Below are 23,663 nucleotides of genomic sequence, written 5' to 3' on the forward strand. Positions count from 1 at the left end.
AAAGTGATCACCTTCGAAATTGCTCTCACCTACGGTAACAAACAAGTAGATGTTGCACTTTTAAAATATGCGATATTTTAAAAATAAACTGAATAAGTTGATAATTAGTTAAATTAAATACAAAAGCGTTTCGATCCATAAAAATAGTTAAAAAAGAATGTTTCTTAAAGAATAATGCTATTGGTACAGCTTTGTATGCACTTTAGACTACACAAAGGTGTATCAATGACAAAAATGTCTCTCATAAGGCGCATGAATGCGAGAGGTATTTTGGTCATAATATCTTTTTGTGTAGTCCAAGATGTACAAAAATGATGTACATCTAACATGATTCTTTCTTAAATTGTTTTTTCATTTTGATAAGGGATTATTTTAACCACTCACCCATTTATTCAATAATTAGATGCTAATTTTAAATAAAATTTAGGTAACTTATTGAATACTGTTGGTCCCTTAGGATATGGTCACTCAAGAAGGGAGGTGAATTGAGTGATTAAATTTGTTCTCAATTTTAATAAATATTATTGATTAATGATTTTATTAAAAAATATATATTTGATAAATATAATAAATTATATTTGAGATTAATAATAAATGTAAGTCATAAGATATAACAAAAATAAATACAATGAGGCACAACACAATTTATAGTGGTTCAGTGTCTTTACATACACCTAGTCCACTTTCCCAATGTCTAACCACCATTGGAGTTCCACTAAATCAAAATCACCAAGGTTTCTACACTAATTCACATTGGAAACTAGATACACACATAGATTACAATGAGTTATAGGCAACCACTACACTAAGATTTTCTCCCTATCTTATCTTGAAAACTAGATTCACTTAGATTTTAACGGATCTAAGAAACATATATAATACTTAATAATAAATCTTTGAGAGTATAGTGTCTTTGTTTTAATAATAAACCTTGGTTATTACTTAATAGTAGATTAACCTCAAGGAGCTCTAGAGTATAGTGTCTTTGTGAAAGAAAAATACCTTTATGAGACCGAGTAATCTCAAGTCCAAGAAAGTACCATAAGCGTCCAAGGTCCTTAAGCTTGAAATGACTATGGAGAAATACCTTAAGTGAGGCTATAACAACATTATCTGAACCTGTGATGGTGATATCATCAACATACACTAGCAAGATCGCAAAATTAAACCAACACCCTTAGCAAAAAGAGAATAATCTGATTTGGATTGAAGACAACCATACTTAATCAAGGCAGTAGAAAACTTGGAAAACCATTGCCTTGAGGCTTGTTTCAGGCTATAGATGGACTTATGAAGCTGACACACCAATCGTTCCCCCTAAGCAATAGCAACCTAAGACTTATACTCAAGAGGAAAATCCATATAAACCTCCTTAAAAAGATCTCCATTAAGGAAGATGTTATTTACATCAAGCTGGACAAGAGGCCACTTATGAGCAGAAGATAGAGTTAAGAGGACTTTAACTGTAACTAGCTTGGCTACGAGGGAAAACGTGTCCAAGAAATCCAAACCTTCTTGCTATGTGTATTCCTTAGCCATTAAACAAGCCTTATGCCTCTATATGGACCCATTTGACTTGTATTTAATATTATACACCCACTGGAATGTTTGTCTCGAGGTAAGAGAGTAACAATCCAAGTACCATTGAGATGCATAGCCTCTAGTTCAACATTTATGGCATCCCTCTAGTGAGTACAGTGCACTGACTGATGATAAAATTGGGGTTTAAAATTGGAAGAAACATTGAGAATGAACTATCTGTGAACAAGTGACAAAGTAGAATGTGAAATAAAATTATCTAAAGGATATGAAGAAGATGTAGGAGAAAATGGCATCTGAGTTAGCAAATAACAATGAAACTCTTGAAGATAAGAAGGAGGTCTGGTAATCCTAGTAGATTTACGAAGAGAAGGAGCATGATTGTTGGGACAAGGGCCAGGATTAACAAGAGAGGAATGTTCAATTGAGGGTATAGAATCATGTGCAGTTGTAGTAGAAAAATTCATATTAGGAATAGGTTTGGGCAAGACCAAATCAAGAAAAGGATCCACAACTGCATCTTTAGAAATAATAGAGTGAAAGGGAAAATTATCTTCATGAAACCATCATAGGAAACAAAGAATTTTTGTGAGGCTATGTCATAAAGCTTGTAACATTTTTATACCATTATATATCCAACGAAAACACAAGCTATAGCTCTAGGAGTGAATTTTGACCAATGGGAAGGCAAGGTGGAAGCAAAGCAAAGTGTACCAAACACATTTGTTGGTCCCTTAGGGTATGACCACTCAAGAGGGGGGGTGAATTGAGTGATTAAAATTTTTCTCAATTTTAATAAATATTCTTGATTAATGATTTTATTGTAAAATATATATTTGATAAATATAATAAATTATATTTGAGATTGATAATAAATGTATGCCACAAGATATAACAAAAATAAATACAATGAGGCACAACACAATTTATAGTGGTTCAGTGTCTTCACACACACCTAGTCCACTTTCCCAAGATTTAACCATCCTTAGAGTTCCACTAAAATAATTTCACCAAGGTTTCCACACTAGCTCACATTGGAAACTAGATACATACCTAGATTACAATGGGTTCTAGGCAACTACTACACCATAGTTTTTTTCCTACCTTACCTTGGAAACTAGATTCATCTAGATTTTAATGGTTCTAGGAAACCTATACAATCCACAATAGTAATTTAAATGTTACAAATAATTTATTCACACTTGGACACAAATAAATAATTAAGAACAAATTATACAAGATAATAATATTTAAATAAATAAATAAATTTGTAACCTCAAATGGAGAAGTTCAGATTTGTCGTAAGAGACTTGAAGAACTTTTCTCCTCTTGCCTTGTGGCTCTTTGGTGGATGTGCAATAATATTTTGAGAGTCTCGGATTGCTTGAATGCTTTGCTTGAGAGCATTTGAGAGCATTCGGGTGCTTTGGATATGCAATGGAAACACTTGGATACTTAAAAAATGAGTTTGGGAGGTATTTATAAGCATTTTAACCACTAAAGAAAGGATTAATATGAAGTTTGAAATTCAAAAAATGTTTAGACTTTCTCAAACAATAAGAAAATATGTCTCACTTTTAATTCAAAATAAATTTACTTTTTACATGAGAAATCAAGATTTGAAAATTCAAATATAAGTTTTTGAGACATAAATGATTAAAATAAGAAAACATGTCTAAAAATAATCTCCTTTAATTCAAAATAAATTTACTTTTTGTATGAGTAAGAGAAAACATATCTAAAAATAATTCTTCTTTAATTTAAAATTTAAAAATTCAAATATAAGCTTTTGAGACATAAATGATTAAAACAAGAAAACATGTCTAAAAGCAGTTATCTTTTAATTCAAAATAAATTTACTTTTTGTATGAATAAGAGAAAACATTTATATCATAAAAATATTTTTGTTAATCATCAAAACTTAATTAATATGAGCGAGTTGGCTCAACAATCTTAAAAGAGTTATAATCCACTGGTGAGTAATAAAGGAGTTGATAAGGAGACTGATGATTCAAAATAGGAACATGAGTCTTGTTGATTAGGAAAGCTGCAATTAAAATAAAGTCACCCCGAAATTGAATAGGTACATGAGATTGGAATAACAATGTCCTAGTTACACTAAGAAGGTGTTGATGTTTACGTTTTACCACAGAATTTTGTTCAGCTATTTCCACACAAGAAAACTGATGGACCACCCCTTTAAAACCAAAGAAATCATAAAACCTTAGTTCAGGTGCATTATCTGACCTAAACTTCTTCACCTGTATGTTAAACTGTGTCTCAACCATAGAAAAGAACTTGTGAATTATATCTCTAGCCTCTGATTTTTGTCTCATTAAGAATATCCAAGTAAAATGTGTGCAATCATCAACCAGAATAAGAAAATACTTGTAACCAGCATGAGTATGAACATGATAAGGGCCCCAAGTATCACAATGAATTAAATCAAATGCATGCTCAAAAAGATGATTATTAGAGACAAAAGATAACCTCATTTGTTTAGCTAAAGCACATACAGTACAAGGAATATCTCTATCATCTTTATATCTCAATCCAATTTTTGAAAAGAAATATGGCCAAATCTATTGTGCCAAGTTTGTTTACTTACAACATATGCAACAATAGCAATAGATTTTGAATTACAAACCAAAGATTCAACATCAATCACATATAGGCCTTCATGAAGCCTACCTCTGCCAATCATCTTTGAAAGATGGGTAACCTGAATATCACATGAATAAGGAGAAAAACAAAGGCTTACATAATTCTTTCCTACTAGTGCACTCATAGAAGCAAGTTAAATTTGAAACCAAGCACATATAAAACATTTTCCAGCACCAAAAATGGATTAAGTATCACAATCTTTACACAAGGCACATACACCTGAGATTGATATGATAAGGTAACAAAAACATCCCCAACTGACCTTAATTGATGAGAGAAGGTTTTATCAAAACACACATGACTCGTGGCCCTTGAGTCTATTATCCAGTACCTAGGTTGATTAAAAATTGACATGTCCAAAACATAGAAACATATACCTGATGCTTAATCTTAATGAGCATAAGGTTTTGTCTTGATCTTCATTACATCAAGATGTATACTCAACAGCTATTGGTACCGTGTAGGACTCAAGGAATGCATAAAATCCCCCATTCCTTGATTGCTAGAAAGAGTATGATGGCTCTCTGAAACTTGACTCATAATATTTGAGCTTAGTTGATTACAGTTTAGGTGATTAGGAATACTATTGTTAGGATTCCTTTGTTTGACCTTATACTTGGGAGGATAACCATGTAACTTGTAGCATTTTTCAATAGTATGGCCATAAAAACCACAATGTGTACATATAGGTTTATTCTTCTGAAACCTATTTTGACTAGCCTTATGCACATCATGTTTAATAGTGAAAAACACATGATTACTAGCATTAAGCACAACATTCCTTTGATTTTCTTCTTGAGAAATTAAAGTAACTACCTTGTTAATAGGAGGAAGATGATCCATTAGCAGTAACTAACCTCTTACTTGAGCAAATGACTCTTTCAACCCCATTAGAAAAGACATGACATACTCCATTTGGTGGTGTTCTACCAAAGCCTTAATACCACCACAAGAACAATTGCTACAACTACAAGCATGCCTAATATTCTCGAGTTCATCCCAAACAATTTTAAGTTTGGAAAAGTATACATTTACAGATAAAGAACCTTGAGTAAGATTCATTAGATCTCGCTTCAACTGAAAAATATTAAGTCCATTGCTTTGTTGGTACCACTCATTGAGATCAATCCATATATCTTGAGTTGATTCAAAATATACGATACTTGTCAAAATTTCCTTGGAAACAGAGTTAAGAATCCATGAAATAACGATATTGTTATTCCTAATCCAAGCATTAAGAATAAATTGATCACTTGTTGGACGTTGTATCGAACTATCTATGAACCCAACTTGTTTTTCACGGACAAGGCTATTGTCATTGATCGACTCCATGAGACATAATAGTCCCATGTCAATGGCTGAGATACCAGTAGAAGACCAAGACTACTGGAATGATGCAAGAAGTAAGGATTCAATCCGTCGTCGATGGCAGAATTGTTCATCTACGCAGACGACAGATTTGGATTTACAGTCGCCATTGAACAAAATAAACGACGAACAATCGGTTATAAAGAAAGAAGGTAAACACGATTCGAGCAAGTCATTGAAAACCTATTGGAGATAAAGAAATAAAATTACTCAAAACAGAGAAGAACGCCAGAGACGATAATCGATCTCCGAACAAAGAAGATTCGTACCAATCACCAAAAAAGAAAGAGACGACGTCAAAATCAATGAAAGTTATCAAACGAATTAGACAAAAGGAAACCTAGGGCACGATGTCGAAGATTGAAACCTTAGGACTTTTGAGAGCGCTCTGATACCATATTGTAAGACAAAAATGCAAATGCCTCATCAATCCCTTTATTCAATATAGATCTCAACTTAAATAGTAAACCAAAACTATAAGTATAATTTACAAAAATGCCACTAACAAACTGCAACACTAACAACAACAAACTCTAATATCTAACCACTAACTAAAACAATACAACACATAAAATCTAATATGAATCTTTGTTGGAGGTAGGGGCGGAGCCACGTGAGGCCCAGTAGGGGCAACTGCCCCCACTTAGCTAGATTTTTTTTTAAAAAATTTATTTTTTACAATGATTTATTATTAGACATAAAAATATTATATTATATTTTACTATTAGAAATAAAAAAAAGTAAGTATGGAAGAAAGTAAGTATATAATGGTCCAGTAGTAACCATCACAACATTTTTTATAATTTGCTCATAATTTTATTTTTTTACAATGATGATGCAAATAAAACTAAGTATTGAAGAAAATTATGAAGCAAAGAAAACAAGTATGGAGGAAATTTATATTGAAGAAAATGAACAAATTAACAAAGCAAGAATTAAGTAAATTGATGTTGCACAATTTTCTATGGATCCCAAGCTAAGAATTACAATATTAATTTTCAAGACCAAATTAGAAGAGCCTACTTGCAAAGAGGTTTGTATCAGTCTCAAAATCAAGACGATTCATTATAACTTGGTTTAATGAATTTGGTGATTGGTTGGAATATAGTATAAGGAAATATGTCGTATTTTGCTTATATCGTTATCTTTTTAAAACAAATAATGAAGAACAAGGAAATTGTGATTCTTTTGTGAAAGAATGATTTAATAATTAAAAAAAAAAGAAGAAGATAGATTTTAAGTTCATATTGGAGATGCTGATAGTGCACACAGTTAAGCTCGAAACAACTGTGAAACTTTAATGAATCAAGAGCAAAATATTAAGACAGTTTTCATCAAGCAATTAGAATAAATATTGTATGATTATCGAATTCGTCTGAATGTATCAATTGATTGTGTTCGGCTTCTTCTAGGACAATAACTAACCTTTCACCCATAATGAATTTAAAAATTCAAATAATCAAGATAATTTTCTTAAATAATTATAATTTATAATATGAAAAGTTATAAGAAATAATTATAATTTTTTTTATTTTACTATTATCATTATAATTTTATTTTATTATTATTATTTTTTATATCACTGAATTAAAATTCTGATTCCATCCCTGGTTGGAGGCGGTCATTTAGATTAGCAGAGCAGAGCTAACTCATATTTCTTTCAATGGTGGGTCCACTTGCTCTTTCCCCCGATGACATCGCATAATTTGTAATTTTCCCACCATCCAAACAAACTCTCCACACGCATCTTGATCTTGGTGTAGGAGATTACATCTTTCGTCTGTTTAAGCATTTAATTCGGCGATGCCCTGCCACCAATTTCACCAAGGGTGCGGCCCAACGCCCCATCATCCCACAGTCTTTTGTATTTCGTGGGTTCCACCATTCGATGACCAAGATATTAAAAATGGTCTGTTTAAAATATATAATTTCGTATCTATTAAGCAATATACATATTATATATAATCGATTAATACTAAATACTAAACACATATAAATAAATCACATTTCAAAAATGATCAAACAAGAAGTCCTCCCAAATCATTGATAATTCTTGAAATAAATAGTTACTTTCAGACTGTAGAAACTTCATGAGATTTGCTATTGTTTATCAGCATTAGTATGTTAAAGAGTAATAGGGTAATTTAAATTGATTATTATAAATAATAATGTAAGATGAAAAGCAGCTTAAATTACCAAATAATTTTATTATATTTGTTCTATTATAGTATTAGAAAGAATGGAGATTTCTTTTCCTTCTTTAGGCATTATAAAAAGTTTTGGAGTGTTACTAAATTAAGATGATATTGGTTGGTTAACTATATGTTATGTTATGACTAGCAATTTTATATGTAATCACTCTACCTTAATTATAACTTGGTATAAATAATATTTATTTGAAAACACTTATTTTTAATATATATAAAAGGATTTTTATTTGATATTCCATGCTAATCTTTTTTCTGTATTTTATTATCTTATATTTTATGGAATTCCTGTAAGGATTGAGAAATACTGTGTTTTCTCTATTAATATTGGCTCTAACAACTAATCTCATTGTAGTTGGGACCAGGCTGTGCCACAGCCAACCCCCAAGGGAGTAGGCCAAACCCCAGCCCACAGAATCAAGAGTTGGATTGCTTGGTCTGTACTGTACCGAAGATTGTGTGGTATATTAAATGAAGTCAGTTCTTCAACTGCATTATGATATGAAAATGTGAGAAGTATAAGTGTTGTCTGCCCCATTGGCTAACAAATTGGAGTACATAGCGTAGCAGCATGTGTGTATATGGGAGAGTAGTGCCAACTGAATCAAGAAATAATTGCTTAATTTTTATTTCAAAAAATTCAGACTGATTGATTTACACATCAAATTAAACGAGGGAGTCTTTGGCTGATTTCTTCACCTCATGATGATGCCCATCTTTCTCTTGCCCCACCAAAAGTGCCGCCGCCTCCTTCTCCTTAACCTGAAAAATCCAACTCAAAACCATCATAAATTCACAAGGACATTACTTTCACATTTTAAACCCTTAGCCCTTAATTTTGAGGGTGGGGTACCTGAGAGGCAGCAGAGAGGTCCCCTAGTTGCTTCTTTTTGTTCTCTTGGGTGCAAAAATAAGAGTAGACGAGCATTCCAAGGATGGCCACCAGTATGCCAATGATGTTTCTGTATGTGAATGGGTCATGCAACAATGTATACCCGAATGCAAGCACAAGGCATGTCTTTAGATGGCCCAACACTTGATATGTCACTGGTGATGTCTTCCCAATCACCAGAAATGTGCTGAAATTCACTGATACTGCTATCAAGCATGACAGGATGATGAATCCCTGCATTATATAAGTAAATCATTCACCGTAGGTACTCAATTCACAAGGACAAAATATGGGTAATGATTGTTTGTGGGTTGTCATCAACAAAAAGTTAAAAAAAGATAAGAAAACGTACCAACACAATAGTAGAGTATCTGTATGCAAAGACATTTTGCTTGGTGAGGCACTTGTCCACCAAGGGGCCGGAGACAAAGAGAATGGCAGCTTGAAATGGCGCAGACTGATACAGCAACTGGGTGGAAGACACATTCAGCCTCTTTTGTATTGTGTTTGTCAGCTAAATATATTAATTAGGGATTAAGCAAAGACTAAAATTGATGATGAGCCACTAGTTGTAATGAATTTTAAGGACAAATAATTAACAAGAAAAGTAATAATGGAAGGAGACAATAATTATAGAAAAAGGATACAATTTGGCCAACACAGGTTGTGACTATGGCTAGAAGAGAAAGGATTGTGCCCACAAAATTGAGTTGAAGATCAGTCACAGAAGCGATGCCAACTCCGACAAGTAAGAGTAAGAGAGAGAATTTAATATTTTGGCTGCATTAATTAATTAACCACTCTCGGTAATCAATTTCAGCTGAAAATACTAGTAATTATTAATAAAAGGTTTCTCAAAGTAGTTAATGAACCTGAATTGCTTTTTCAAGAAAATGGTTTCCAGCAGTACAGTGAAGGGTATGATTGCAAGTTTGGTCATCTGCAAAATTGATTAACAAACCAGGATGAAATATTTTGCCAATTAATGAACTGGGTAAACATGTAATTAATTAATTAGTGGACCTGGTAGAAGCCAATGGAGTTAAATCCGAGGCTTAAGTTGAGGAAGCCTATGGAAACACCATTAAGAATGCCGAAGAGAATGACAGTCTTGAGATCGATCGGCTTGTTCTCGAAAAAGTTGAGGCGATGCGCCACATGCAGAGTGCAATATGTTACCATTAGATGCCAACTAGTCAGTGTGGTAGCTGTGTGCCCAAAAAACAAATTAATTGATTAATTAAGCGATCATTAGATTTGGAGTTGAAGTTTGAGTTACTCTTTCACTGCTCTTAAACAATTGAAATTACAAATTAGAAAAGTTGATAAGACGACGATCATGAACACGCATCGACAAAAACCTTAAAAAAGAGAAAAAAAAAAAAGTTTTAAGTTACCAAATGGGAAGCCCAGATTGCTCATCAAGGCTTTGTTGCAGATGACAATGGAAACGGATGATGCGACCGAAAGAAATAGGGCGCCGATAACACCCAACTGGAAGCCTCCCGATGCCATTTCTCCCATCTAAAGTCCACGAATGAAACCCAAACCCAAAGGATGAAGAAACCAAATTAACCCATGATTATTATTAGATAATACGTAGCCATGACTAATTGTGAAATCATTCAGCAGCCAGCATTGAACAATGGAGCTAATTAAATTAACAATTAATTAATTTGAAAAGAGAACATGCTGATATCACGTCTATATAATTTAAAAATCATTTTTTTATATAAAAATTAGATAAAGGAGGACATCGCACACGCTTATCCGCTTCGTTTACAGAATGAAAAATACAATATAAATGAATACTGGTAGGTACCTTGAAAGAATTTGGCGACACCGCAGGAGTGTTGCTGCGACGTGGGAGCCTGAGAAAGTCCGAAAAGAAACCCAAAACTATCTTCAATCTACCAAAATCAAAGAAATGGTGAGGTATCGCCGGCCGGCGATGAAGCTACTCTCAGAGAGAGAGAAAGAGAGGGGAAGAGAGAACAGCGGCTTGTGTGAGAATGTTGATCATCAGGGTCTCTTTTAAATTCTGAGGGGTTGTTGGTCAATAACGGCGTTAGTTCAAGCTGTCGTCGGTTCCCGCGGTCGTTGGTTTTATTGGTACTGCCAGGAGGGAGGGGGAAGTTGACGGCCTGCAGAAGCAAAGGGGAGGTTCACATGGCCGTCAATTTATTTTATTTAATCCTCCTCCTTAAGAACGGTCATAGTTTCAAGGATAAATTTCGTCCGACACCCCTGAAGTTTTTATTAAATTTTAACTGTACCCTTGACATCCTGAAAATTACAGTAAATAGTACTATTTTTTTTTTAATTTTTTTATAAAACTTTAAGGGTGTTCTGGGTAATGCAAGTATAATAATCTGATATAACTTTTTTAAACCATAAATGTGTTCAGTGTAATTTTTGACAAGTGCGTTCGGTGTTTCCTGTATTAATACTGAATATTAAGGGTGTCTAGCAAAGGGCGTTTTGGTCCAAAAGTTCATCTGAATTCTCACTGTAGTACTTAGTTTAAACTAGTTTACTTGCGTGGTAGAGAGTTTGACGGGGATGATAATAAAAATTAATTAATTGTCAAAGCTTGGGACAGAAGGCAGGAAGGTGAGAAATAAACGTTTAATTTATGTGATATGGGGGAATTGGCTGGCAATTGAAGCGAAAGAGACCCACAAACTCTCTCGGGTGTTCGGTGAGTGAGAAAATTATAACAAACTTCAATCTCACTCTCTGAGACGCATGGATTGGATTGATCAGAACCCTTGGTTGGATTTGCTGTTTTGCTGTCAACATCACGAGCCAAGCATCACGAAGCAGTTGGGTGGTTCAGTTCACGGGTGGTCCAAAGGAAAAGGGAATTTTTGATTATTAGTTACATTTTTTTTTTGGATATATTGAAAAGAAGAATTTGCCACATGGCCTGACCAGGAGGCTCAAGCTGCTGGGCATTTTTTTATGCCATGACGATGATGATTAAGGAAACATTGGCGACGTTCACTTGGCCGCTGGGTTGGGCGGCCGGAACTTTCCTTGGGAGGGAAGGGGATGGATGATTAGAGTTGTTGGCTATGAAAGCTCAGGCGATCAACGCCTTATTATTGTCGTCTGTCAACACCATGAGGTCAACTTCACCACTGGCCTGAATGCTCAATATGTTTTTAAGTTAATAATTGTGATAATTATTAGTGAATAAGACGATTGTTTGACTCCCTCTTTGTCTTATAATTAATCATTTTGATCTCACTCGCCTTCCAGTGACATTCCAACTGTTGATTGACATTTTGTGGATATTTATGGAAATATATTTGTCAATGGCCCCTGGGTTCACACATGCCCCCCCAGAATTGGCGGAAAGGGAACCCAAATAAGAGGCCCAAATTGGGACCATGCCTAGGCGGGAGGGCGGCTCATGAGCTGCAGGGCAAAGCCACTTGTAGATCCCTTTTTTTTTTTTCCTCCAAAAGGAAAGGAAAAATTCGATACACAAGAAAAACCAACAGGCCGCCAAAGGGACTTCAACCATCTAATAATTCCTTATAAGTTTGTTTGCAGTAAGCCATCCACACTGGGTACTTGAGACAGGTGAAATAACTTACAAGAACTCAAATTGAAAACCTCTCAGCCAGTTCGAACACCCTTACTTGGCTGTTTGACTACTTGTACAACACTTCACATAGCGTGGGTGATTGCTCAGGCCATTTGGCTTCAAACGCACCATCTTGTTAGGGGAACTATGATGCATGAAAAGGAAAAGAGAAAAAATTCATTATACACACGAAAATTTAAATTTCCATTTTGATGAACAATCCATCCATCCTTGTTGCAAGCATGGCCCAAGAGAGTCTTTGGCATACCCTCTTCTTTTAGACATGGGGCTGGAACAAGAACCTCACATTTGCCTAAAAGAATAATAAAAGTAGAAAATCATTGAATAGCAGTTAAGGACGTGACAGTACAGGTACAGGGATCAAGCACACAAGAAACCACCATAGAATACACAAAACTATTACAACTAAATCTAAGCTTATCTGCACAAAATGTGAAAACTTTTGTCACGTCTGATTGTGAGTATTTCTACGGCTACCCGCAAATATGGCTACTGCATCTCCTACCAAAAATACAGCGCATAACGTAAAAGAATTGGGCTTCGAAAAACCCCTCCTCTGAAGAAGACGATAGCAGTGGAGAGAAAAACAAAAGCAATGTACAGGACACACTTCACATCCCGGAGGGAACCTGTGAAGGTTAACCCCTCCTTCCCAACTGCGCAAGGTATGCCTTGTCTGCGTCAGCAAGCCGGTCCTGGAACATAGCCCACTCGCTTCTGCACCTTTCTCTCACCTGACATTAAGATTAAACATGGTTGTGATGATCTTGCTGTTAAAATGCATAAAGATATGCATCAGCAAGTTCAAACTCTAGCAACACCGACAGGAGATAAAAAATAAAGGCAAATCTTCTGCCGACTAATTTGCAAGAAAAAAATAAAGCAGGACACAGCTCTCTAAAATGTACATTACAACATACCCCTTGCCATGGAGCTTTCCCATTCTCGCTGTTTCCCTGAATTTCACGGAAAAGTTTCAGATTAACGACAATGATAACTTAAAAGTAGGTTCCCCAGTTTATAATAAGATAAAAATGCTAACAACATTTAAATATCAATACGGCCTTATAGATAGATAGTAACAAGTCTAACTGAAAAAGCACTATACTTTGGGCAGGGAAAAAAAGAAAAGAAAAAACAAGATGAAAGATAAAAAAATAAGTCTAGGACACACAAGGAGACACCGAAACAGACAAGAATACAAATACGAGATATGATAATTTGAGAAAATAGGGATACATAAAGAGCAGGTGTGATAAAAAATATACAATTATGTATTTCTTATTTGCATCTACAAAAATAATATGCATTAATCACCAAAAAATATTGAAAATAGAACAATAATTCAATTCAAAATCTAAAAGTAGCAGTTTCATTAATCATATACGATTGTACCATAAATACAGACAAATTAAGATTTAAGTAGTCAATCATTTATCCATCAAAATCAGACAGTCAAAATTTGAAAGGTACCAACACAAGTGTCCAAAATCACACCCATAATAGCATTCTAACTTTCAAGTAGACCAAATTTTAACAAAGTCATTGTCACTCAATACATGAGACGGTGTATGCTGTGTGTTCATGTGTCCAAGAAATTGCCGCAAGTGGATAAGCCATGCAACATGTAGTTTGACATATCCAATGAATATGTCTGTCCAATGTGAATTTGATATGTGTCACAACCCTAAGGGGGGACGGGTATAATTGTAATAAGTAGAGCTGGTGGTAAGGCTGTAATTAGCTGAATACATGTAATAAGCTACTGTTGTACTTAGAGGTTATAGCTGTGGGCCACTTGTACATTGTTGGTTACAGCCAAAGGCAGCCTATAAAAGAAATCAGGCCTGAGGATGGGGATTATGAATGAATTGAACATAACTTTTTCACTCTCAAACTCTTTTCCCTCCTATTCTCTCTCTTAATTCTCCCTCCCATTTCTAGTTCTCTCTCCCTCTCTCAATTCAAATTCCTATGGCTATTATATTTATCGAATTGCTCAAGTCTCAGATATGAGACTTTAACACTTTGGTATTAGAGCCGATTGTCCTCGGAGATTGAAGGTGGCATCAACTCGAGCAAGATCAATGGCAGAAGGCACACGCATGAAGCAGTTGGAGATGTGTGTTACAACTCTCAGGTAGAATTCACCCTTAAAAAGCTAGCTATTAAGGGGAGGGTGCCCAAGAAGTTATAAACCCCACACTAGAAGTCTGAATTTCCAACATGGGACAATCCTCATACCTTGCAGTGGACCGTAACATACCACCACGCTCTGCAGCCCGGTGCCCACAACGACAGGCAGTGACAAATCCCCACCCCTTCAAATCATTCTTATCCCCAAGAATTCAAAGAAGGCCTATAACTCGGGGAAACTTCTTCATGAGATCTGAGAGATACTCCCATGTAGTGTTGTCTGGTGGTAAATAAGACCACTGCACCCTCACTTGAACTAGAGGTAGTTGCCCTTGGTATTGTACCCGTTTCTCCAACACCCCGCGAGGTTCAATTATCTCCTCTTATGCACTAGAGGGTAAGTCCTGTCTAGCAAAAACAACCACTCCCTTTGCCATTTTGAGCAAAGATGCATGGAATATAGGATGTTGATTCACCCCTTCAGGTAGCAACAACCTGTATGCCACTGGACCTACCCTGGCTACAATCTGATAAGGTCCAAAATACTTTGGACTTAGTTTAGAAATTGGTATAGAAGTGTAGGGCTACTGTAAGAACTATCATACCTTGAGGTAGACCATATCTCCTACCTCAAAAGTCCTCTCACTGCGTTTTCTGTCTGCTGCTTGTTTCATCCTGTTACGGGCAGTAGCTAATTCTCTTTTTAGGACCTTTAGTAGCTGTTGGAAGTAATGCTCCACATTAGCCATAGTAGGTTGAAACCTTGATAGTGCAGGTAGTAAAGTAGGTTTGTATCCAAACATAGCTTCGAAAGGACTTCTTTTGATGGCACTCTGATAAGTGGAATTATACCACCATTGTGCTAACGATAGTCACTTATTCCAACTCTTGGGGTGGTTGAAGCGCATACACCTCAAATACGCCTCCAAACACTAGTTCACTTGTTCTGTTTGGTCATTCGTTTGAGGGTGGTAGGCTGTTGACATACATAATTCCACTCCTAACTTCTTGAATAACTCCTACCAAAATGAACTTGTGAAAACCTTATCTCTATCCAAAACAATGGTTTAGGGATACCATGGAAGCTGGCCACTCTGTCCAAAAATGTCCTGGCCACTTCTCGGGCCGTAAATGGATGAGATAAGCTAAGGAAATGCCCAAACTTAGTCAGTCGATCGACTATCACCATAATCACATCCTTACCTTCTGATTTAGGAAGGCCTTCTACAAAGTCCATAGAAATGCTTTCCCATGTTTGCTGTGGTATTTCCAAGTGTTATTAAAGGCCCAAGGCGCACAAGGGTCTTAGAGCCTGAGGCACAAGGCGAGACACGAGCCTGGTGGAACTAAGCGCAAGTTAATAAAAAATAAATAAATAAAAATATATATCCTAGTTGAAGAAAAATGTATAAAATAGGTCCTAACTTCTAATAATATTTTAACAGACATGTTATAAAAAAAATATAAAATTCAACATATGTTAACTATGATATTTCCATGCTAGATATTTTCTTCTATCAGCAAAGCTACTATCAGGATTAGGATCAATAGTGTTGGATGACATTTTAAATTTTTTATTCTTGCAAGATTCACAACATGTCAACAACAATACCACTCTAAAGACCATCAGAAAAACAAAGAGATAATACTCAAACTCAAACAGGTACCAATCATCATGCAAAGTTCTAAACAAACACATAAACACTAAGTCCACAATCAATAAACACTACAAATCCACAATCAAGAAAATATTTTCATTTTGAAAAATGCTATTTTTCTAAGTCTGGAAGATTACCACATTATAAGGAAACATATAAGAAAATATTTTCATTTTGAAAAACTATCTCTCGGTATTTTGATAGCTAATATTCATTGTTGTTAAAATGATTTTTAATGAATTTTTCAAGAAATAGTAAGTATGTATTTTTTTTTTTTGGGGGGGGGAGGGGGGAGGGTAAAATCGCTAAATCCCAAGTTTGTACTAAAACCAAAATTTTATTTTCTTATTATTATGGATTTTGATTTTTTAGATATTTTTATTGAATCCAAATGGGAGGTACTTTCTTATTTACATTTTTGTATTAAAGTAAATACATAAATTAAAGAAATGTAAATATGTTATAATGTATACATGCTGGAACTGAGAAGAGGGGAGGCTGGAACCAAGAATGGCAACTGGTTTCGGTGGGCGGTGGGTTGCTTGACAGCTAATTTCATGACGTGCGCCTAGGTGCCTTTAACATCTATGAGCGCAAGGCTGCGCCTGAGGGCCTGGGTGCGCCCAGGCACGCCTGGGCAAATCTCGGCCGCCTAGTTTGTTTCTAGGCACTAAGCTTGCGCGCCTTTAATAACATTGATATTTCCAGAGGTTGTAGTAACTCAGGATATGGGACCTACTCGTGTTTACATTGCTGGCATACTGCACATGCCATTACAAACTTCAATACTTAAGTTTTCTGTCTTGGCCAAAAGAACAGTTGCTTTACCTTTTGATAAGTGGCATGAATTCCTGAATGACCACTTATGGGAGAACAATGCAGAGCTTTAAGAATCTTCTCTTTTAGGGTAGTGTCATCTCCCACCACCAATCGTCCTTTGTATCTCACCAACCCATTAGCCAAGGTATAATCACAGACTGCAGTAGGATTAACTACCAGTTGCGCCAAAATCTCTTTGAGCCACTCAGTTTTCTCATAGCTTTCTTTCAACTCCTTCATCCACTCCAGCACTACAACTGTAATAGACTGACAAGCTACATTCTCATATCATCTCGAAAGGGCATCGACCACTACATTCTCTTTACCCCTTCTGTACTGAATAGTAAAATCCACACCCATAAGTTTCGAAACTCCCTTTCGCTAGAGATGCTTGTGCAGCTTCTGTTGAACTAAAAATTGCAAGCTCTCGTGGTCTGCTTTGATCACAAATGGACTCCCTTCTAGGTCATGACACCACTTATCGACAACTCTTAGCACCACTAATAGTTCTTTGTCATAAACACTTAAGCCCAAGTGTTTTTGGGAAAGGGCTCGGCTTATAAAGGCCAAGGGTCGCCCTTGTTGTACCAAAACAACCCCAATCCCCGATTCACACGCATCCGTCTCCACTATAAAAGACTTGGAGAAATTTGGTAAAGCAAGGACCAGGGCCATAGACATGGATTTCTTGAGGGCAATGAAAGTTGCTTTTGCACTTGGATTCCACTGAAAACCCTCATTCTTGAGTAGCTCAGTAAGTGACTTGCTGATCATACCGTAGTGCTGAACAAATTTCCAATAATAACTGGTTAGGCCCAAAAATCCTTTCAACTCCTTTACTGTTGCCTAGGCCACTCTCTCATAGCTTCTACTTTCTTAGGATCCGTTCTCACTCCATCATCACAAATGATATGGCCCAAATACTCAACTTCCTTGGCAGCAAAAGTACATTTGGAGAGCTTAACAAACAATTAGTGAGACTTAAGGATCTCAAATGTGGTGCGAAGGTGTGATAAGTGCTGGTCAAAAGTGGAACTACAAACGAGGACGTCATAAAAAAAAACTAGGATGAACTTCCTCAAATGGGGTAAGAAAATCTGGTTCATCAAGGCTTGAAAAGTTGCAGGGGCGTTGGTTGAGCCAAATGGCATAACAATGAATTCGTATAGGCCTTGATGAGTTCTAAAAGCTGTTTTAGGTATGTCAGATGGTGCCATTCGAATTTGGTGGTAACCAGACCTAAAATCCAGCTTGGAGAATATTTTTGCACTAAACAACTCATCCAATAGGTCATCAATCAAAGGTATGGGGAACTTGTTCTTTATTGTATTAGAATTGAGTTGCCTATAATCTATGCAAACCCTCTAAGTTCCATCCTTCTTTTTGACAAGGAGAACTGGAGAAGCATAGGGGCTTTGACTTAGCTGAATGATAGTTGAGTCTAACATGATTTTCACTTATTTCTCAATTTCTGTTTTTTGAATAGGGGGGTACCTATATGCTCGAATGTTAACAGGAGCTAAGTTAGGTTTGAGATGAATTGCATGGTTCAAGGGTCTTTGGGGAGGCAAGGAATTTGGTTCCGCAAATAAATCCTTAAACTCAACCAAAATTGAATGTAAGCTATCCAAAAATTGTACCTTCTTTGCGATATGTGCCTCTAGAGAGTCTATAGGTGGGGTCCCCTCTTTGGGCTGGCTGTCATCTTCCAATTCTACAGCTCTTATGGAATAGAGTTGTGCTATCTTCCCTCATTTCTTCCCCATCATCTTCTACAGCCTTTTCCTTTTAATGAGCTTGAATTCTCCCTATTCTAGGCTGCCCATGCCCAGTAAGGTCAATTTCTTACCTACAATTACCACCGTCACTTCTAATTTATTGGAGTAAAAAGTGAGGGGACTCACTGTCCTCATCCAATCCACACCAAGAACGATGTCACACCCTCCTAATTCCATAGTTCTTAAATCTGCCACAAATTCCTGCCCTTGCATAATCCATGTGAATCCCAAGCATTTGTAGTGACTGAACATTCAACTGCCATTAGTTACAGTGACAGACAAGGGAGTCGTGGCTATCAAAGGGCACTTTAGGTCTGTAGCTGTTGCTTCGCTAAGGAAGCTATGGGTGCTTCTACTGTCAATCAACACCATTTACTTCCTTTTTCCCATCTGGCCCTTTACTTTGATTATCTGTCCCATTGGACTGCCTTTTAACGCATGAAATGAGATCTCCCCTCCTTCCTCCCTTTGCACATTTTCTTCATCTTCTAGCAATCCTTTTCCTTCTGCCACTTCTTCCTCTTCATCCATTCCCTCTAGCTTCATCAGTTGTCTTTTACACTGATGACCAGGCCCGTATTTGTTGCCACACTTGAAGCACAACCCCAATTGCCTCCTTTGTTCCATTAGACTTCCCTTCCCTCCATTGTTGTTTACTACTGGCTTGGTCGCTGATTGGTTTGGCCATGTTATCAAGGGTCTAGAGCTCCCTCCCCCATACTGTCTAGCCAAGATACTTGGCTTATAAGGGATCTTGTGTTTCTTGAAAATGGCCTCCAAGGTCATTTCTTGAAGCCTCGCCTTTTCTGCCGCCTGACCCATTGTTGTCGGAGTCATCATATTTACCATGGGCTATAGTTCCTCCTTCAACCCACTCATAAAAATTGATACCACATACTGTTCGGTAAGTCCGGGTTGAATGGTAAATACCAATGATCTCAATTCTTCAAAACGGACAAGGTACTCCATTATAGTACCTTTTTGCTTTAGTTTACTAAATTCTTCAATCACATCCGTCATTTTCTTCTCTCCAAAGCGTTCGCAAAAGGCCATCCGCGAAAGCTCTCCACCCCCCTTGCAACCCTCCATCCTAGACCCACCCCTAGTACCAAGAATCTGTTACTTCGTTCAAATAGGCTGCCGCTAGAGTCACTTTTTGATCCTCAGTCGTCTGATAGAGCTGGAAGAATTGTTTGCATTGCCTTAGCCACCAACTTGGGCTCTTTCCCTCAAACAATAGTATTTCCAACTTCGACATGGGTGCATGGTCGTGCACCATCGGTTGCACAGTTCTTCCCAGGTTTTCTTGAACTAACTGCTGCTCCACCTCCTCCATCGATCACCGTGGTGCGGCAAGATCGATATTGATGCCTGTCTTGGAGGAAATTTCGGTGATAGCTGGAATTGGGGCAGAGAGGCTAACATATTTAACATATTGTTGATCCTCTGCCCTTGTTGTTCAACAATTTCTTGACACCTTTGGACCGATTCTTGGCATCTTTCAACTGTTTCTTGTTGCTTTTTTGAGGCCGCTTGCATGAGCTCCTTCCACTCAGTCAATTCTTCCCTCGTTTGGCATAGAGCCTCTTGGGTGTTATTCATGCTGAATTCCATGGTTTCCAACCTCACCTCCAGTTGCCTCAGGCGTGTCCCTTCAGCCATTGCTTCTTGATCCTCGATTGCACTGGGCTACGTTTGTTCTTTTCGCTATTGTCACTGCCAGACCAACCGGCTCTGATACCACTTTGTCAAGCCCCGTTGAATTAGGGCTTGCAATTTGGTAATATATGAACTTGAGAATTGATAGAAAGAAAGAGAACATAAATAAAGAAGAAGGAGAGAGAGAGAGAATCAAGAGAGAGAGAAATTGATTATTCACTTCCAAGATATCCCTCAAAGTGTCGTAGGTCCATGTTTATAGGACCTCTAGCTACATCAACTACCTTCTAACTACCCAACGGCTTCAATGAGCTATTCACAACATTTCTACTAACTCCTTTATTTCCTCATTTAAACCCTAACATTTTACAATATTACACACTATTCCCTAGGGTCGTGACAACGTGCATGGAGGCACTGGAGTTCAGAATGAATCAGACTCACGAGGCAATTGCTCAAGGAAGGGAAGATCAAGCCGTTGCCAAAGAAGCTATGCAACGGGAATTAGAAAAACAACGAGAGACTATCGATCAATACGGGCAGAGAATTCACAATATATTCAATATGCTTTCTGCCCTTCCACAATTCAGGCTACCAACTGAATTCCCACCCTAGTCAATGACGGATCTCAATCACTTCGGCCATGGGATACTTCCACGACCAAAAGGATTAGAGGAACCAAGTGAATCGTCGGAGGCGGACACCAGAGCGTTGGTAAGAGGCTTGAATTCGCACATTATTGTCCGCACCCCTATGCTTCATTTGGATATTCCCCTGTTTGACAGATCCAAGCCTAGGTGGTGGATTCGTTGGTGTGAGAGGCTTTTTCAACTGTATAATGTACCCGAGGTGCAGAGGGTCACCATGGCAGCGACGTATCTCAGTGATACTGCCGGCTCCTGGTATCAAGGGTGGACCAAGGCAAGAGAGGTGGAGGTTGGATGGAATGATTTTGCGAAAGAGCTATGTGTGAGGTTTGGGGAGAAGAACATGTCTAATGTGGTTGAAGAGTTCAAGATGTTGAAGCAGACGCGATCAGTGGTTGAATACTTTGGTAAGTTTGAAGAATTGGGGGCCTTAATGTGGAATGCACATCCATATCTCATGGAACAACACTTCGTATCTAATTTTGTGAGTGGCCTGAAGGGAGAACTACAATCTATGGTCAAAATGATGATGCCTACCATTGTTAGGTAGGCGGCAGAAAAGGCCATGTTATAGGAATTGACATTAGAAGCCATTTTTGGTAAAGGCAAGGCATGGCCTTAGAGTAGCATGAACCCTCCACAACCTATGGGGATGAATTCGAAGGGGATGAATGTTGGGTTAGCACTGGGAGCCCCTAGGACCAATTATAATGGAATGAACTGGGCTACAATGGAGTAGGGAAGGCAGTTGGGGCTTTGCTACAAATGTGGTGATATGTTTGGTCCAAGCCACTAGTGTGAACGACAACTATTGAAAATGGAAGGCAAAGAAAAGGAGGATGATGATGAAGAAGGGGAAGACAATGAAGGGGTTGTAGAGATGGCAGAGGAAGTAGAAGTGGAAGATGAAGGAGGGGAGATATCCTTCCATGCACTAAGGGGGGAATCCACAGGGAAGATCATTAAAATGAGGGGACAAGCAGGGAAAAGGAGGTCGATGGTCCTTATAGATAGTGACAACACACATAGCTTCATAAATGAGGCCATTGCCACTGATCAAAAGTGTGAAGTGAAGGCCATTACCCCATTGTTGGTCAGTGTAGCCAATGGTAATCGCATGTACAACCACTATAGGTGTTCTGACTTCACGTGGTTTATGCAGGGGAAAGAATTCTCACTGGATTTAAGGGTCCTAGAGTTGGGAGGATGTGATATTGTCTTGGGGGTCGATTGGATGAGAACGGTCAGTCCTCTGACATTTGATTTCAACAAGTTGGAAGTTACAATGAATGTGGCTAATGAAAAACTAACCTTGGTGGGGAGTCTGGAAACAGGGGAGTGCAAGCTTATTTCAAGGAAACGACTACAAAAGTTGTGGAAAAAGAGGAAGGTTCAAATCTCTCAACTATTCTCCATTCAAGCCATAGAGGTAGAGGAAGGAGAATGCACGGCTAAAAGTGACAAGGGGAAGCAAACATCAGTATCCACATTGCCCCAAGATGAGGTAACCACACTAGACTCCCTCAATGTACTCTTGACAAAGTTTACGGATCTATTTGCTAAGCCTACCTCGCTCCCTCCTACTCGAACCTTAGACCACTCTATTACTCTTAAACCCAATTCTAAACCAGTTAATGTTAGGCCATACCGTTATTCACCTATGCAAAAATTTGAAATCGAAAAACAAGTGAAACAAATGCTCTCAACCTCCATTATTCAACCCAACCAGAGTCCATTTGCCTCACTAGTCCTATTAGTAAAGAAAAAGGATGGGACGTGGCATTTTTATGTGAATTATCGCCAACTAAATGACCTCACCATCAAGAACAAATTCCCCATACTTATCATAGAAGTCTTGATGGATGAGTTACATGGAGCAACCATTTTTTCTATACTAGACTTGAGATTGGGGTACCATCAAATCTGCATGCACCCCATTGTTATCCCAAAAACAGCCTTCCGTACCCATCAGGGCCTCTACGAATTTTGGTAATGCCCTTCGAACTTACCAATGCCCTTACCACTTTCCAATCCCTAATGAACCAACTGTTTGCACCCTACCTAAGGAAATTCATATTGGTGTTCTTTGATGACATACTCATCTATAGCCCTAACCTTGAGCTACACTTAAACCACCTAAGGATAGCTTTTGAGATCCTTAAAATCAATTAACTGTATCTTAAAATGTCTAAGTGCTTATTTACCAAGGAGGTGGTGGAATACTTGGGGCATGTGATCTCGAGTGAAGCTGTTAGTACAGACCCAAAGAAGATATTTGCCATGGCATAGCGACCTAGGCCTTCCATGGTGAGGGAATTGAGGGGTTTCTTGGGATTGACAAGGTATTATCAGAGGTTTGTCTCTCACTATGGGGTAATCAATAAACCCCTACAGAATTGCTAAAGAAAGATAAATTTCAGTGGAACCCCAAGGCAAAAACATCGGTCACAACACTGAAAGAGGCCAAGGCTCAAGCACCAGTTTTAGCCCTGCCTAATTTCTCAAAAAAAATTGTGGGGGAAACTGATGCTGGTGATTTGGGGGTAGGTGCATTGCTCATAAAAGAGGGAAGACCCTTAGCATACATCAGCTAGGTGTCAACTTTCGAGGAGCTGACTATGAATTTCCGATAGAATGATACGAATGGTTTAGGGAAGAGAGAATCAGTAGGGAGAAGAGA

The 23,663-nt window shown here is 37.6% G+C and overlaps 2 protein-coding genes across 3 annotated transcripts in view; both read right to left on the bottom strand.

Moving 5' to 3' along the window:
- Window positions 1–8,378: 8,378 nt before the first annotated feature.
- On the bottom strand, window positions 8,379–10,742 carry LOC127797074 (UDP-xylose transporter 1). Its single transcript, XM_052329583.1, has 8 exons — window positions 10,493–10,742; window positions 10,068–10,194; window positions 9,694–9,878; window positions 9,543–9,610; window positions 9,318–9,450; window positions 9,023–9,184; window positions 8,632–8,904; window positions 8,379–8,540 (listed from the first exon to the last, which is right to left on the bottom strand). The coding sequence occupies exons 2-8, from the start codon at window positions 10,192–10,194 to the stop codon at window positions 8,445–8,447; spliced, it is 1,044 nt and encodes a 347-aa protein (XP_052185543.1). The 5' UTR covers window positions 10,493–10,742; the 3' UTR covers window positions 8,379–8,444.
- A 1,845-nt stretch (window positions 10,743–12,587) lies between these two features.
- LOC127804823 (uncharacterized) overlaps window positions 12,588–23,663 on the bottom strand; it is a 29,918-nt gene continuing 18,842 nt past the window's right edge. For both annotated transcript variants that reach the window (XM_052341856.1, XM_052341865.1), the window contains exons 14-15: window positions 13,207–13,242; window positions 12,588–13,020 (exon numbers count right to left, since the gene is read on the bottom strand). In XM_052341856.1, coding sequence (XP_052197816.1) covers window positions 12,925–13,020; window positions 13,207–13,242 — 132 coding nt within the window. In that variant the 3' untranslated portion in view covers window positions 12,588–12,924. The remainder of the gene's footprint in view (window positions 13,021–13,206; window positions 13,243–23,663) is intronic.

The sequence above is a fragment of the Diospyros lotus genome, chromosome 1 (genome assembly GCF_014633365.1).
Source record: "Diospyros lotus cultivar Yz01 chromosome 1, ASM1463336v1, whole genome shotgun sequence".
NCBI classification, from domain to species: domain Eukaryota; kingdom Viridiplantae; phylum Streptophyta; class Magnoliopsida; order Ericales; family Ebenaceae; genus Diospyros; species Diospyros lotus.

Coding starts and splice junctions, on each gene's coding strand:
- LOC127797074 (XM_052329583.1), bottom strand. CDS start 10,194: ATGGGAGAAATGGCATCGGGAGGCTTCCAGTTGGGTGTTATCGGCGCC. Junction 9,185..9,317: donor CAACCTGTGTTGGCCAAATT/GTATCCTTTTTC, acceptor TAATATATTTAG/CTGACAAACACAATACAAAA. Junction 8,905..9,022: donor GATACTCTACTATTGTGTTG/GTACGTTTTCTT, acceptor TATATAATGCAG/GGATTCATCATCCTGTCATG.